We start from the raw sequence: 17,824 nt of genomic DNA on the forward strand, positions 1-17,824 counted from the left end.
CCATGTGTCAGCAGACCAGAAGAAATTTCTATAAAGTTGAATGCCAAGACAAACACAGCAACAGTTGCTTTTCTAAAACCTTGAAATATTTATTTTCCTACAGCAGCCACATGTGTGCATGGAAATGATTAACAGGTAAGTGACACAAAGAAATCCACACATGACAACTTACCAAAACTTTTTACTTAACTTTCACTCCTGACATGCAAGCCTTACCCAACAAATTCTAGTTATACAGGAAGGAACTTTCCTTTGCATTTAACATTCTCCAATTCTATTATTAGAATTAAGAACTTCAACCACACAACTGTTCTAACATTTACAACTTAAGCTTTTAAATATTGCAAGTTTATGGATCTTCATGATTTGGTTACAGAGAAAATTCAAATAAAGAAACAATCATGCATTTTACTTATTTAAATATATAATTTTGTTTTGTAATGCCATCCAACAAAGCACTCAAGATGATGTTAGCTATGTTGAGATGAACAAAAATGTATACTTCAAAGATCTGTGGTCCATAAAAGTCACTGTAATATGGTGCTCCATTTTCCACTGGTGTCAGCAAAAAGTCATAAAACATCTACAAAGGTGACCCATTCTGTGATTTCACTGCAAATGGGTCCCATATTGGTCCAACACGACTCTGAAGATTTCGTGTCAAACTCTTTGGGCCACACAGTGATAAAATCCACCATTTACTATGGACACCTATGCATCTTGTACTCAAAACTTATTGAGCTCAAGCTTCTATTATTTCAGGGAGAGTGAAAAAGAAAGTGAAGAACTGAAATAGTTCCTTTTACCCTTGCATGAAATCTGTGAGTTCTAGCACTGCTAACAGACAGACTGCAACCTATCACTGCTGTCCAAGTGCTTAACGTTCTTCTGTGGATTTTCCCCTCCTGAACAGCAGACCACATAAGCTGACCAAGGAAAGGTAGAGGTTCAACACACACCTAGGAAGATTTACATGAGATTGCCAAAACATCTGAAATAGCCCAAGTATTACATTTACACAAATGTTCACCCAACAGACAGCTCCTCAAAACCAGGTAACACACCCTCAATGATTAATAATAATTTTTTATTTTCCAATAAATATCTAAGTTATACAAAATATGAAACTCCATAGTTTCTTCATATTTCAAGTTTTATCCTTGAGGGAAAAAATATCAATGAAAATATATTGCTACAAGTTTCTCTAGACTTCTATTCTGGCAGCTAATAGCTCACACTAGTTTTTACAAACAGTATTCAAAAAATGCTTAAAAGAACAGTACAGTCTGTCTCACATTTTGTTTTATACACTTGGCATGCTTTATGCATTTTGATTCAAGAGCTAGTAAAATGTCCCAGACATGGATCAAAATAACTGCTATTCAAGCACTACCTGAGTGTATTAATAGTTAATCCTTAAGTAAGATTACGCACAGAAGCATAGAAGACGTGACAGACCATATTAGTATTTTAAATACGCTATATTATGGGAAATGAAAGAGTTGAAAGGACCAGCTCTAAATACTACTAAGACTTCTGGAAAGATCACTAGCTATAATCCGTCTCCTAGAGTCAGTGTTTAAGAAGGTATTACATCACATCTTCCCATCATGAAATGGTAACATTGGTTATTATAACAGAAAACTAAAGGAAACAAATACAGCAATACAGACACACATTTTTCCACACTGAAACAGAAAATACAGTCACAATTTCAAACAACACATCAGTGCAGTTTAGAATTATCTTTTAAACTTACTGTATTAGTTGAATCTTCCTGTAAAATTCTGTCGTATAACTGGATAGCATCATCATACCTGTACAAAGAAATCATTCACATTTATTTCTGCTAAGACAAAACTTCTGATGTTTTGACTCTCCCTGCAATAGCTAATAACCCTCCTGCATTTTTTTACTGAAATATAATATACATATACTAAGCAATCTATATTTATAGAAAATTATTTTGAGAGTGCTTAGTATAAACAGCAGTATTTTTTGTCACCAATTAAGAAAAACACATGGAAATTGCTTCATGAAATACCATTTCAGCAGCAACTTGGATGTTTTACACACAGCATCTCACTCTCCTGCCTGTTCTCTTGATGTCTACCGAATAGGCTCAACCATCACATCCCTACTCCCCCCCTTCCACATCTCTCAAGAAACAGAAACTCCAAAACTTAAAAAGCCATCCAAAATAATGACATTCCTCTTCACTGTTGTAACTTAAACCTTCATGTAAAGTTCCTTTTGTTGTGACTTTAAAAAGTATAAGTAGTTGCATGCAGGTAACTAGAAAGATTCCTACAGGAGTCAACCACAGATTATAACGTAAATCTTGAAAGAAAATGTTTTCCACCATTTCCCACTTTTTTTAGTTGTTTATCAATTAATTCTGCTACCTGAAGTGTGCTTGAAACAGGTTACTTCAGGTGCTATGAGCACTTCAAACCTTCCGGGAAACAGCTCCATGTGTTCAGCCAGCTGTGTACACGGCCCCAACAAATGAAATAATTCAATTCAAACCACATTTCACTACACAGTGCTATTGCCACAGAACTAGGGCATACATTGTGTCTTCATGTGTAGTTTGACAAGCAGTTTGACAGAGATACTACTGACTTCTGATGCTCCACATTCCTTAGACATCACCTTAGACACTCATTTACATACTTGCACTGTTGCCTAAGCACTGCTAACACTACCATAGCTCAGCTGTCCACTCCAGCTACCGTGAGGTATAGGAACTACTGAGAAAGGAAGCACAAAAGCAGAAACGAGCAGAAGGCAACTGCTACAGACTTGAGCAGACATGCTCTAAAATGCTGTATTTGTGTTTTCTGTTAGTTTCTGCTTTGTTAAATGCATTTTAGAAGACTGAATCTGATGGCCATAATCCCAGCTTTAATGGTGAAGCTCCAGAATGTAATTCTTTTTATTAGTAAGTGTCTACAGGGATGTCCCAGTCTATGGGGATGGTCTTCATTGTTTCCTTTTCCTGTCAGGGAAAGCAGGATCCTCCCTAGATCCTACAAGTCACTTTGAATTTAATAAATTCACTTCAATTGAGGTGAAACATGATGCCTGCAGCCTAAATCTTTCTGGATTTCGTTTTTAGTCAGGGGAGACAGACATGCTTCTCTGGGGCAAGGCTTAGAGCACCTGCAGATGGGTTCCTGTTCAAAACAACCCCAAGCTGAAGCCTCTTTCTGCTCTGACTTCTAGAGAAAACCTATGGACATGAAACTTTGAGTTTTGTTACTTTCTCTGGTCCTTGATACTCTGATCTCAATAGTACTTCACTGCTGAAACCACACATGATGTTTGTGCAGCAGTTATCTCCCACAAAGATCAGGTCCCATGCAGTAACATCTTTAATACAGACACATAAGCCTGAACAGAATGATCCATTGTACTTCTGAATAGGTTCTGGGAAGGGAGAAAAACTGCTGTAATTCTCTGTCTTTCTACCCTATATAAAATAAAGACAAGAGAGCTAAGTTTAATGGAAATTTTTCAAAAATATGCACCTTATATAAAGTGAGTGTGAAACAGAGCATCTGGCTGCCCTGAGACAGCTCCTGCGAATGGAGTCCATTTATTCATTCTTGATCCAAGCAACAGACATTTATCAGTGTTTCATATCAAATGCCATTTTCAAAGCTAATTTTGCAAGAATGTAATGGATGAAAAACATATGCTAAGTAAGTATCTTTTAAAAAAGCATTTAGGCTGTACTTCCAATTCCTTTTTATCAAGATGGCCCAAAGGCTCCAAACTCACCAACTTTGTGCAAAATGCAGCATGGAACAGATTTCCTACCATTCAAATGCACTGGAAGTCATTCTTAACACCCAAAACAAGTGCTATAGAACAGAATGTTGACAACAAAGATGTATCCAAGATGAAATGCGTACAATAAAGCAGTAATCCTTAAGTCCTGAAGTCATTCATTTGGAAAGTTGCAAAATTTTTATCTGTTCATTATTTTAGTAATTTCTGTTGAACTTTAGTATGTTATAACCCTCCTACATGATACTTCAAAAAGGTCAGTCTGAATTTTATGTTCAGCCATTCCAATTTGTTTTTTGATTTGTTTCTATAACAAACTCTATAGATTTAATCCTTTTTAAGTTCATTTACCCACATTCAGGAAATAAGGGTAAAGAGCTGCACCCTGCAGCAACCGGGAGTACAGAAGAACAGCTGAAGCAAAAAAACCCAGTAGCACTGATTTTCATATGCTGCCCTAGCTCTCTGAGATGAAACCTAGGCCTCACAGAATTTGCCAAAAAACTGTGCAGTGTTCTATTGTATAATAGCTTATGCTGTGAAGTAAGAGAGCCTTCTGATCTATGATCTCTGATGGGAAGATTGCAAAAATTAAACACTGCACAGTACCTGCAAAAATGCAATACAGATGTCTAAAAATCTTAATATGATCATGGACACTGTTATTTTCTATAAATAAACTGTTCAGCATTATTTTGTTCAGCCATTTTGCAATGGCTGAATGTTTTTTAAGAAAGAGCAGACAGTTTTTTCAGACAGAAAGTACATTTTTTAAAATTCTGGTTTTACCTTTCCATGGCTTCAAATCTCATTCCAGTTAATCGTTTAACTCTGTGGCTCCCAGGAAACTGCCGCCTCAGCTCCTGAAGACAAAACTACACAAAGAACCAAAAATACCATTGTGAATATAATTATCTTCCCAGAAGCTAGAAGGAAAATCGCTCATAATTGAACTACCTGCCATGCCAGTTATGAGTAAAAGTAAATACCAATTTTTAAAACAAGCAATAAAATACATTGACAAATAGAAGGCTGGAAACTGAAATTCTGCCTGTTAGATGACCGATTTTAAGAAGTATCTTCCACACAGGGCATTAGATTGTCAGGCCCTCTTGGAAATAGTTATTTGCCCAGAAAATTACTAAAAACAGCTCTGACACTATTAAAACTTGAATTCTATTTAGCTGTCCCACAGTAACTAACACAAGACAGTAAAAAAAACAAAGACACTAAGAGCTTAAGTGATACTTCTTTAATAAATGGATATTTCACAATGGAACAAACTATGCTAACACAATGGTCTGTGTTTATTTTTAAAATAAAACTTTGAAATCCAAAGAAAATGTTTGCCACTGGCTTGGGTACAGCCTGCTGGCAGACGAGGCATAATTTTTAATTCCTGAAATCAACCTGGGCTGGATAAAAAGAATTCATCACAGGCAGATTTTTCTGGATTAGCAGAGGACATTTGGTAGAAGGACTAGGTCACAACTTCCCCACAGCAAGCTAACTCATAACCCCATCATGGATGTGGCTAAATAGCCCTGTGAAGTTCCTAGCCGTCTCATGACAGTGGGAGGCAGGACAGTCCACAGGCTCTCAAAACAGACCAGTGGTGGGCATCATGTTAAAAGTTTCACACAGAATCCTCTTCCAGGCACTTATTTATGCAACTCAATTTAGAAACTTGTTCTTCAGACATAAGGTTCTAGCAGAGGCCTATCTACATAATCTGCTCCATCTCCTCAAATCCACTGGTCAAAGGACAAAGTACAAATCAGTAACAATCAGTAGGATCCCTCTTTGTTTATGTAGATAAAGGACATCCAAGAGGAATATTCTCATCTCTCCCAGATGCTAAGCAACAGAAGAGTGAAAAGCAACAGTGACCAATGTAATGCTTAGCCTCAAGCAAGAACAGACTACTTTTATCACAATCAACTTAATTTGCAAAGAACCAAGATTCTTACAATGCAATTTCACATAGAAAGGCTCAGGTTTAGCACAGAAATTGCTTACTGGCACTTTGAGTGATGTCTAGGTGAACTGCTGTTGCTCCAGTCATAAAAAACTACATGTACCTAGCAGCATGTTACATGATGACAGAACTAATCTCTGACCATTCTTAAGAGACAGAAAAATTTACAAAAAACTCCAGAAAAGTAGATTCACTCCAGCTTTTAAAACTCTGACAACCTTGTAGACTTAAAAAAGAACTTTTGCATACAATAAATCCATCCTGTGGTCTAGTGATCAGTGAACCCTGAAGGATAGTGTTCTTTATAAACACGTGTACTATTTTTCTCAAAAACAAAGTACAAATAAAAAAAATTATAACATTTACAATATTAAAGTTCACAATCTGTAGATGGACTTTTACATCTAAAAAATCCTCACTGACAATATGAAAGTACTGCTCAAGTGCAGGAGTGATGCAAGATGAGAATTGTTCACATTAGATCTCACTACACAACCATTACTAAACCAAACACTGCAGTTCAGGGGCCAAAATAAACTGTAGATTAAGCTATCAGACACAACAGAGTGACAGGAGAAGTTGTAGGAAAGTCATGAACAACTCACTGTAACACGGATGTGACCAAAAGCACATGAATAAATTACACCAGCTATATCTTCAGAATGCTCTGGACTCAGCAGAACTGAATGTCCTCTTTTTAAACTGGGACTTGTAATCCCCATAATAATTTATTTTATTGAGGACTGGTTTTCCACCTTGTCAGTAATCTACTTGTGATGTTCTCTCAGAATTCTGTCACAATGGAAACACAATTTGCATGTGAAATTTCAGCTTGCACTTCATTTGCTTTCTGAGTTTTTAAACATCAGACAAAGGCAGAGAAATATAACCCTGGACTTCAGAAGGTAAAACACTGGTAATACAAGTGCTGCCAACAATAGGTGATTGCACTAAACCACCTGTGTGAACCAACTGGCTGGCTGCAGCAGAGGCATGCATTACACATGGGTTTTTGGTGCAGGACAGAAAGGACAAAGTAATAATTAAGGAAAGAAAAACAAAGGACGAAAGTCAGAGAAATTACTCTGAAAACTACCTCAGCTTCTCATTTGGAGTAGACAATACCTATCCCCCCAAGCAAAATGCATCCCAGCTGTCAAAATCCCACTGTGAACAAAAAAGAAGAGCCAAAGCTGTTTGTCTACTTTGGAGCTATAGCTCTAGTAAAATGCCACAGATGATGATAACTTGTTCAAATTAACTACTTATTTATTATAAATCAATCAAAATAAAAAAAAAAAAAAAAACACAACAAAAAACCCCCCAAAATCCTCTAAGTTTCCATCTATGCTTTTAATCTCATTTCCAAGCTTCATACAAAATGTTGCATTCTCTCATCTCAAGCAATACTTCTTAAAGAGCAGACACTGAAATTTAAACTCCCTGCCAGGGTTAGTAAAAACAAAGAATGTTTCACAACTGATCTTTCAACACTGGCTCCGTCAACAATTTTGTGAAAGTCTTCTTTAAAAGACCCTGAAAACAAAGACCAAATCCGTTTTACATATAAATCAGGACACAGAAATGTATTTATTTAAACACTAAGTCTATTTGTTTTTGTTTAAACAAACAGCTATACTACAACAATATTTTCTTCTGAGGGACAAAAGAGAGGGAAGTTCAGTGGGTTCTCAAGTTCAGTCTTGTACTACATTTTCCAGCATATTCCATTTCAACATACACACATACATACATACATATATATATATATATGGCCAGATAACCCTGTCTAGTTCTGCCTACCTTCACCTCCCTTGCATTAAGTTTTACCCAAATGACATCACACAAACCTCAAAGATTTTATGAGGTATTTTGTCATCTGATAGAGAACAAGGCTCTGGAGGAGTAGTTATGGTGAAAGACCTGCAGCCCTGAAAATGGCTTTTTATTTAGAATAAGCTCAAGCTTGATGGCTTTCAGGGCACAAGGTGTGCCTCTGTTTTCTTCTGACTGTTTTGTGAAAGAGCAGTGAAAAGACTGTTAACATTTTCCTGTAAGACAAACTTTTGCCTCTTCCTGATTTTGCCTTTCAAGGATCAGCTAAGCTGACTGAGTTGTTTTGTTTGTTTTTTTCAGTGGCTTTTTTTGGGCTTTTTTGTTTTAATTTAACAAACAAGTTACCGTTCAAAATAAGTTAATTCTATCTCAATTCTTATTTATATCAAATAAATTTGCATACAAATTGACTTAAATATCCATTAACAGTATTTTTATCAACAACCACCAAATAACTTGGATTGCAATGGACTTTTGGAGGTCACCTGCTCCAAGTCCCCACTCAAAACAGAGCCAGTTTAAAAGGGAGTGCAGAGCCATATCCCAATCTATTTTTAAGCATTTCCAAAGGAGATTCCACAGCTTCATCGTGCCATTTGTCACAAGCACTCACTAAATTTTTCATAATATGTAAGTGGAATTGCCTTTGTTCCAGCTTATGTCCTACACTTGTCTTTTGTTGCACACCTATGAAAATATGTACCGACCTTCTTTACACCTTCCTTCCCATCAGTATTCAAAGATCCCTTCTTGGCCTTCCTAAGATTTAACACACATCTCCCAGCCTTTCCTTATGCAGTGCAGCTCCTTATTCATCTTGAAGACCTGCTCCAATATGTGACTTTCTTTCAGGGTAGCCAACATGGCATATAATATATGTAAGATGGGTAATTTTACCTCAAAACATTCAGAAAACCAATATAATTTGAGAGCTTTTCAATAAACAAACATTCTCTGTACAATATGGCAACTTCAATATTATTCTTGACCTTTAGCCCATACCAGAATAGCTGTAAATATTTTCATGGCTATTGGAAGAGATGTGATCTGTCTAAACAAAAGTTATGCCTCAGAGGAGGTAGGTGGTGGCAGTTTCTTCATAGCTGTGCATTTCTTGATAGATATTCTTTTTACCAGTCCAAGCTACGGAGTTCAGAATATGCTGTAACTCCCAGAAAACTATCTGGAAGAGACACCCAGAATGAAAACATACAGTGTGAAAGAAAAGTCAGCTTGAAAACTTACCAATGCCAAATCATCTCGACTGCAGTCCAGGGCAGCAATCATCACCTGCTCATAAATTATCCAAACTGGACACAAAGAGACAATAAATGCAGATAATTGGTTTGGGGTTTGTTTGTGATAATAGGAAGCACCTATCATGTAAACAGGATTAATTAATTCTGTCTGTACATTTTTCCCCTTCTACTCCCACAGATCATGGCTGAAACACAAACAAATTAAGAAACTGCTGGAATTAATCAACAACTTATTTAAGCAATTTAGCGCTTTTAGTGCCAAAGTACTTTCTGACATCTTGAAAGGCAAAAAAGCTCTAATTCTCTACTTTTCCCAACACCATAACTGCCATGTTCTAGACAGATCCCTGTGAGGACTTGCTTCAATTTCTGTCACAGTGTTGAAGAACTAAAAAACATGCAAATAATATCTTAGTAACAGTTTCAAATGAAGTTTTCACATTGCAGTCTGAATACTAATAGAGCAAGCTAACAGTTCTATCATGTAATTTTTATGGCTGTTTTCACTGCAGCTCACATTTGGGAAAGAGAGAAGCTCTTGGAATTCTGGAAGCCTATTAGACTAAGAAAGCAATATATACTTCAGCAACATCAGCACATACTGGAAGACCATATAAAGGCTGTTAACTAAAATACAGACTGAAAAAAGAAAACCAAATCAGACAAAGAAACTCTTAAAATAATAATTGTTTACTTACTGTCATCTCCCAGTTTAGATGCATATTCATTAATTAACTCTTCTCCAACATCCACTATCTGTTCACTGTTTCGGTAGTTTTCTTCCCTCCATTTCCTCATTTTATCACGCATATCTGTGGGCAAAGGGGCAAAAAAAAAGAGATTTACAGATAGTAATGGCATTTGAATGTGCATATGATAGATAAGACACACATCTGAAGAATGGGATTAAAGAGCAACAGACTACAAAAGTGAATTCTACTAAAATTAAAAAATTACTAGAGAACAGATCTCTAAAATCTTATTACCCAAACTGTCCTCATGTTCTAACATTATCAATACAGCTTCTAAGTTAGCAGTCTCTCAGGACAATAACACATGAAGTAAAAAAAATGTATATCTAGTTATCCAATAAATAACAAAATTTATCCACTGCTACGTAAAATAGGCTACAAGAGATTTCTCCTGACTAGTTTCACACATTTACAAACAACACTAAAATTGCATTTCTGCTACAGGTAGATAAATTTTCACTTGCAATTTTAGAAAAAAACATTAGAGCCTCCACTCTGAAAGGAATATACACATTCCTAGAGAAAGGAGCTTCAATAAAAGTACGCATGGATGAGAAGGCTTTCTACACCAGGGAAGTGTCCAAAGGTATAAAAAATATCACTGTTTACCTAGGCAAGGTAGAAATGACAGTTTATTTTATTATTAAGATTTTTGTTTCAAGAGTACATTTAAGATCTCCAAGAGAGCAGGCATATTCATTAAGTCAGGTAGAGAACACTACCTTGCCTGAGCTTTATTTATCCTCTAGACCAGGAAATTTCTAGGAATGTGATTTTATATACACATACATTTATCTAAGTATAGCTGTTCTATACACAGAACAAATTTTGAGAAAACTTAATGAAAATAGTTTTCATTACTAGATAGTGGTTTTACTAATAAGAAGGTACCAGGATAACTGTTAACAGTATTTTTTTAAAACTTTACAACATCTGGTAAAACAAATACAGTGATAGATCTAAACACCGTCAGTTTTTCTTGCACTTCAAAACACAGAGTTAATGTAAATGACAGTTAAAAATAAAGCACTAAAAGTTGTTCCATCTACCTGAAGTGATCTCGGATCGCTCATAAGACTGTTTTTGTGCTACATTTTGTATTTTGAAATTCAACCAAAACCACCACAGGGTTACATTTCATATGCATGGGCAAAGTTAAATGGTTCTAGACATATGATGGTCCCTGGAAATTCAACGTTAGACGGCAAGAATGTGAGTGAACAGAAACATTCACAAAAGCTGACAAGCTAAACGCCTAAAAATAAATAAGCTGTCTGATTTCCACCCACTCATTTACTTGGAAATTATCAATGCCTTCATTCCAGTGTGATTCCAAATGGAATAGTGTCTGAATTATGTATTACCAGAAGGTACATCTACCATTTATCACACAAGTCCAACATCTACAGCAATGGAAAAAAACTTCTAGGACAAAGAATAGAACATCAGCTGATGAATGAAACATTTATTGATTTTAGAAATACTGAATTCTATGTAAAAGGGAGAAAAAAGCAAACACTAAGAACTGCAGTAAAATTATACAAGTCTTTTTACAATGTTGTCAAACAATGAATTTTTTACTAAGAAATCTATCAAAAGAGTCAGACAATAATAACTTGAGTCTTGGAGACATAATACACGGCTGGGGAGACACAACTACAGATTTTAGATGAAAAAAACAAGTAAGGTAAAGAAATGTCCACATTTTAATTAAAATTCTCCTGTCACCTATAGGCTGGTGCTGAGCAATTGATACATTTGTTTTAGATTTGGCTTTTTCCAAATTGGCACCCATGGCATGTGTAAATCAAAATGCTCCAAGGTCTAAGGAATGGAGGCACTTGGGACAATGTTTGCTTTTGCCCAAAACCACGTAAGCCAAGAGACACAACCTGTGTTTCATTTTTGTGTCCAGTAAGGCACCAGTTCATTTGGCCTCAGCAACCACATATGAAATAATCCTCTTATAATTACCTACACTTCCACTGATGAACTGGATCATAGTTTTCAAGTCCTTGATATCTAAAAGCACCTGATGAAATGAAGGAAATCACCACTTTGGTGCAGAAAGAAATTGCAAAGTCCAGAATGTCACCTTGGTATATTGCTGCTACCACAGCAGCCACTCAGGGACCCCGCAGCCATTATATTTCCAGAGCTCATCTGTATATTGATTCTCTGTTACAGACACCAAATCTTCACAAACAGCCCACCTCTGCCACCTCTAACCCTGGCAACTCTTCTGTCAAAAGGGCTTCAATTAAAAAAAAAAAAAAAAAAACAACAAAACAGCATCTCACCTTTGCCTGCTGTAATCCCAAAACCCCATATATAAAACCCAGAGTAAATGATCTGACCCTTTGATTACAACTGAAAATTAGGAATAGCTAAAAGAAAGCAAAGACAGCACAGAACAAAACCGCACAGATTGCACATAGATTATTTACAGAGATGAAATGCTGAACTGTTTCCTATTTCCTAAAGACTTGACATACAAACTGAATATGAATTCATTTTCAAAGTCACAGAAAGGGAGTTTGCAACCTAACATTAAAGACAGAAGTGCTCCATTTTTAAATTCATTTGGAATTTTCTCTTTTTGAATATAACATGCTCCCAGATACAAACATTTGCAAGAAATACACACACCGGTAAACTTCATCTTATAAAGCATTTTATGATATTTTCAAAAATGACAGAGTTCCTTGAAAAAAGTCTTACATGAACATGCTAATGAAAACTTTTGAAGTGCCACTATTGAAGGAGTGCAATTTTTAATACAGAAAATAGCAGCACTAATTTAATGTTACAGAGAACTTAAGCAAGAGGCATTCAGAGCTAATAAAAATCTTTAAAAAAAGTTTTTTCAATTTATATTAAAAGAAAGCTAAAGGATATGCCACTCCTTTCTCTTTTTCATTTTGATAACCACTTCAGAGAATTATTGACTGAAATAAGAATTGCCGTGACAGCACTCAAAGATCCCCAAAAAGCTCAGCAGTGACAGCTGAAAGGCACTGCTTCCCTTTAGCAGGCTGTGATGTGTTTAACACCATTATGCTGCTGTGCATAAGAAAAGAAAACCTGGCTCATTCTGTCCAATATGTCAAATGCACTTACTGTGAAAGTCAACTGTTATTTTAATAGTTCTTGAACTGCCGCCTGTTTGCAGATTGTGCTAATTTTACACCTGTGTACTCCAAAACCTGCTCCTAAAATATAGTTACACAGGTGTTTGCTTTTTTTAAATATTTCCACTCATGGAACAAATTCATCTTTAGTGTATCACTGAAAATATGATAAATATTTATTCTATGAAGTTCTACATAACTTAAGAAAGTCATAATAAGAGGCTACACATCACCAGGTACCAAGTGATGTGCAAACCTACTACATCACACTCCATGGCTACACTCACAGTTTTTGGTTTCCTGTCACTCCACATAGTTTCTAATTCTTTTATTTATGAAGGAACCAGGAAATATGCCATTTTCTCTAGAATAATTAGAACCAGTATTAAAAAAAGGAGCAACACATCACCTTTGTCTCAAGTAAATACCCTTTACTGTAAAATATGTTACATAACAACATATAAGCTTCTCTTTCAATACCACAGTACTCTGTGGTACTGGATCATCTAAGTCCATTGATCAAAGCCATAAAGTTAAACAAGATGTTTTCCTACACTTTAAAGCTTGAGATACAGCAACAAAGTAAAGAAAGAAAAAATAAAAACCACAACTTCCACACTGGAAAACACAGCTATTTTCAGTTATCTTTCCTAAGCATCTGTACCATGCATGTACCTAAAATTTAACTCCTACCTCTGTCTCAAAGAACCTGAGTGAAAAGCAAAGCAAGGTACAAACTATTTCATTTGTTACATGTTATTCTTTCCTAACCTTGAATTGCAGTTAAATCTTTAAGCAAAACGTAAGTATAAAATGTCTTGTTTAGAAAGGCCTGGGTATATAAAGGACATATGAAGCACACACCTAGTTTCACATAAATTAGGCATTTCAGAGAGATTCAAAATGAGCTACATAAAATTCCTAGAACTGCATTCAAGTTCTATGCTAAGAACTAGGTCACAGCACTGCTGGATCACCTCACCTGCGAAAAGCTACATTGCACCAGGATCTGTAAAAGCTCACACAGTGAAAAGAGAAAAGCTATCTTTTTTAAGAAGAGTCCTTGCATGGTCTATTACAGGACTCCTTTTTCACTTTACTTTTCATCTCTTGCAATAGAGAAAAAAACCAATTTTTCAAATGCATGCTTCCAAAGTGGAGACAGTCCCTTGTACCAACACACTTTCACTTGGATGAATACTTGAAGAGACTGAGAAGTTGATATGATAAAACTCATAAGCTGGTCCTCTGAAATTTCTCATTCAACCCCACCCATACGCAAAACTCTATACCTAGCACAATGCCACAACTGTCAATCAGAATTCTTGGAAACAAAATGTGGAGGTTATTTCTAAGAGTAGGAAGCTGACCTCAGTATAAATTAGCCAAGTCCAGAAGCAGTAAGTTTGAATATCCTACACCTGGCATCTAAGTTAGAGTATAAGCATTCACTCTGCAATACCCTGGGCCAAAACAATCTAAGGCTAAATGACAGACATGTCCACATGTGCATTACCCACTCTGTGAAAAAGTTCATTGCTCTTTTCCGTCATCGATACCCAAGAACATCCGGGAAAAAAAAAACCAAAAAACCCCACAAAAAACCCCAAACAACTAAGTCCCTGCATTTTGTAACAACATCTGCTCAAGAATCGTAAAAACTGGAAAATTTTTCAACACAAGGTGGTTTAGGGCAACTTCTGTGAAAATCTAACAGTAAATGATCTATGTGATCTCCACCCAAGTTGAGCTTCACAACTACTACAAGTTCAGTCAAGAGATATAAAAGAATGGTTAATCAAAGTCTTCCCAGTGTACCTTCTGTTAGCTACAAAATCAAACTAAGCATTAATTCATGACTGGGGAATTATTCTACTACTCAATTATTTCTTCACAGATTGGCAGTATGTAAATGAAAACCCAAGACCGCATAACTTCTCTCTGCATTATCTTCTCTACCCTACAATGTTTGCAGTGCATAGTACCTAGCTAAAGGTTCCCCCTTTATGGCCAAAATTGTAAAAATTGTAACTATACACCATTCATTTATTCTTGATAGGAGACTGGAAAGGGCTTGAGTGCTGTCTTGAGCTCACATTTTAATACCAGTTATGGAAAAATAACCACTGAGAATGTCAAGTAGAGCTTAGACAGTATTGCTATATGAAAAATAAATCACCATTATGATTTGACAGACGTGAAAGTTGTAAAGACCCAGGGGGCGGGATTCTCAAAAACTTCTGTCACTTCAGACCTTCTTGAAGTTTCCCCATAAATGCTTACGATCGAGCTTTACGAGAGTATCAGGGAATTTTCAGTTCACCAAAACATGAACTATGACGCAAACTGCTGACCCTACGAAGAGACCATTTTTGCTGGTAAGCGCTGTACCCAGGGGGAGAAGGCCGGCAAGCGGCGGCGCCGCGGCCGCCGCCGTGTCCTGGAGACGCGGGGTCCGGGGGAGGCTGGCCCGCCGCGCACGGGGCAGCGCGGGACGCTCCGGGCCAGGTGCGCGCCACCGCCCGGGGACCTGCGGGCACCGAAGGGCCGACGGCAGGGCGCCGCTTTTGCGGCCCGGCCGCCCACAGCCCGAGGAGCCGGTCGGCCGCCAGAAATGCCGCCCTTCGCTGCTGTTCCCCAGGCCTGGGTACGGCCGCCCGGCGCCGCCCCGAGCCCGCCGCGCTCCGGGAGCGCCTCCCCCTCCCCGCGGCCGGGGGCCGGTCGGGCCGGGCACAGCCCCTGCCCCGGGCGGGACCGCCGGCTGCGCGGCGTTACCTTCCCAAGTCACGTCGTACATCTCCGACACCTTCGCCATCTTGGCGGCCGCGCCGTGACGCAGCGCGGTGACGGCCCCGGCCGTCATTGGCGGGAGGGCGGGAGCGGGGCCGGCCCGGCGGAGCAGAGCCCGGCAATGGTGCGCGTCCGCCTGACGCCCAGAGCGCCCGCGCAGACCGGCCGGGGCCGCGCGGTGCTCCGTTCATCCCCTCCGTCACCGTTGCGGCGGCCAGAGAGAGCCTCGCCCCGCTGGAGGGGAGCTCCCGAAGGGCCGGATCTTCAGCCGGCGCCTGTCTCGCCGGGCCTTTCTTTGGGCTCTGTAAGTCCGTGCTCGCGTCGGGAGCGCGGTGACGGGGACACGCGAGACTCCCAGTCCGCGGCGCTCCGTTCCTGTCCCTCCCGCGGGCACCGGGGTTAAAACCTCAGAGCCCAAACTGCAGGTGGCACTAAGGGCTGCAGGTTAATTTCCTGTGTTACAGTCCTTGTAAACTGCCTAGGACCAGTTCGCATGGCATGAGGTTGTACCTTAAAGCCACGCCGAGCACAGAGGTGTCCGGTGTAGTTTGGCTTTAGCATGAGAACTGCCAGTGTTTTTCCTGCCCCTGGCATCCTGGTGAGGGGCATGAACCGTCAAGGCTGAACCTTCGGTTTCTCTGTGCGTGGTTTGACGCTGGCCCGTCGCCAGGCACCCCCGAGAGTCGCTCGCTCACCCTCCCCGGCCACAGCTGAGCAGCGGAGAGGGGAAAAAAATTAAAACAAGGTTCATGCGTGAGGTAAGGACGGAGAGAAACACTTCAAGGGCAAAACCGGCTCAGTGAAGTTTATTACTAACAGAATCAGAGGAAGATAATGAGACGTAAAATAAGCCCCGAAAACACCTTTTCCCCTCAGCCCCCCTGTCCTTCCCTCCGACAGTGCAGGGAGACAGGGCATGGGGCTTCGGGTCAATTCATCACCGACATTTTCATCTGCTGCCCTGGGAGAGGAGTCCTTCCCCTGTGCGGCCATGGGGCCCCTTCCACGGGAGACAGTTCTCCATGAACTTCTCCGGCGTGGGTCCGCTCCCACACAACACCTGCCGCAAACGTGAGTCCCTCCCATGGGCAGACAATCCTCCCAAAGCTGCTGCAGCGTGGGTCACTCTTCCATGGGGTGCAGTCCTCCAAGGACAGGCTGCTCCAGCCTGGGAGCAAGGGCTCTCTCCCTCCACCGGGTCTCCCACTGGATCACAGCCTCCTGCAGGCATCCACCCGCTCCGGCATGGACACCTCCCCCACGGGCTGCGGGAGGATCTCTGCATCCCCCGTGGATCCCCACGGGCTGCGGGAGGATCTTGCATCCCCCGTGGATCCCATGGGTTGCAGGGGCGCAGCTGCTTTGCCATGGCCTGCAGAGGAGGCTCAGCTCCAGTGCCTGGAGCACCTCCTGCCCCTCCTTCTACACTGACCTTGGTGTCACCGTGTTGTTTTCCTTCACATGTTCTCACCTCCTCTTCTTCTCAGACTAGGAGAAAAACCTCGCTTTGTTTTGATTTCCTTCTTAAATATTTCAATCAAAGAGCTGTTACCAGCCTCTCTCATTGGCCCAGTTTTGGTCAGAAAGCTTCCAGCAGCTTCCCACAGGAGCCACCTCTGTGGCCCTCATGCTACCAAAAACCAGGCCATGCAAAACCAACACAATCTTCATGTGCCCCAGACCCCCATGGGCAGTGAACAGGGATCATTTCTGACCATGGATCAGAGAAGCTCTGAGGGTATCTACAAACAGGAGTGGGGCCAGCCTTTCCCACCTCTATGTCCTCTCCACTATTTACCTTCTGGCATCACAGCTTCTGCTGTGGACATGAAGTGTTTCTTAGTAAATAAGGCTCTCAATTTCAATACTGTGTAGTTGGTAAGAAATAGATGCAGCTCTGCTGAAGATATTGAGAAAAAGAATGGTAATGGATTTTTAACTTCATGTATACTAAACTGGGTTTCAGAATATATTACCAGAAACTTAATTGTCTGACATTTTTTTCTGACAAGATCTTTCATTGGAAATCTCTCAGTGAAAATCAAAATCAATCCCCTAGCTCCATCAACAAATGAACTTTAGTATCAAGAATGCTTCCTGTATTTATGTTCCTCCTCTGACTACAATAAACTCTTAATTCTTAATACTATCTACAGTGTAATTACATATCACAACTTGGACAGCTAAAAGGCGTCATCTAGAATTCAAATGGTGGTCTAGAAAGAGAGGGGGGTGCATGATTTTTCTTCCCTCTGAAGTGATTTTTGATCTAAGTGACTACAT

At 39.6% G+C, this 17,824-nt stretch overlaps 1 protein-coding gene across 1 annotated transcript in view; it reads right to left on the reverse strand.

Moving 5' to 3' along the window:
* Nucleotides 1–15,614, reverse strand: part of EMC2 (ER membrane protein complex subunit 2) — a gene marked incomplete at its 5' end in the record, with an annotated part of 35,866 nt that extends 20,252 nt beyond the window's left edge. Inside the window, 5 exons of the mRNA XM_084221616.1 lie at nt 1,760–1,817; nt 4,585–4,670; nt 8,855–8,919; nt 9,567–9,680; nt 15,527–15,614. Coding sequence (XP_084077742.1) covers nt 1,760–1,817; nt 4,585–4,670; nt 8,855–8,919; nt 9,567–9,680; nt 15,527–15,614 — 411 coding nt within the window. The remainder of the gene's footprint in view (nt 1–1,759; nt 1,818–4,584; nt 4,671–8,854; nt 8,920–9,566; nt 9,681–15,526) is intronic.
* Nucleotides 15,615–17,824: the final 2,210 nt, after the last annotated feature.

Source organism: Fringilla coelebs (assembly GCF_963513975.1).
Source record: "Fringilla coelebs genome assembly, chromosome: 1".
Taxonomy (NCBI): domain Eukaryota; kingdom Metazoa; phylum Chordata; class Aves; order Passeriformes; family Fringillidae; genus Fringilla; species Fringilla coelebs.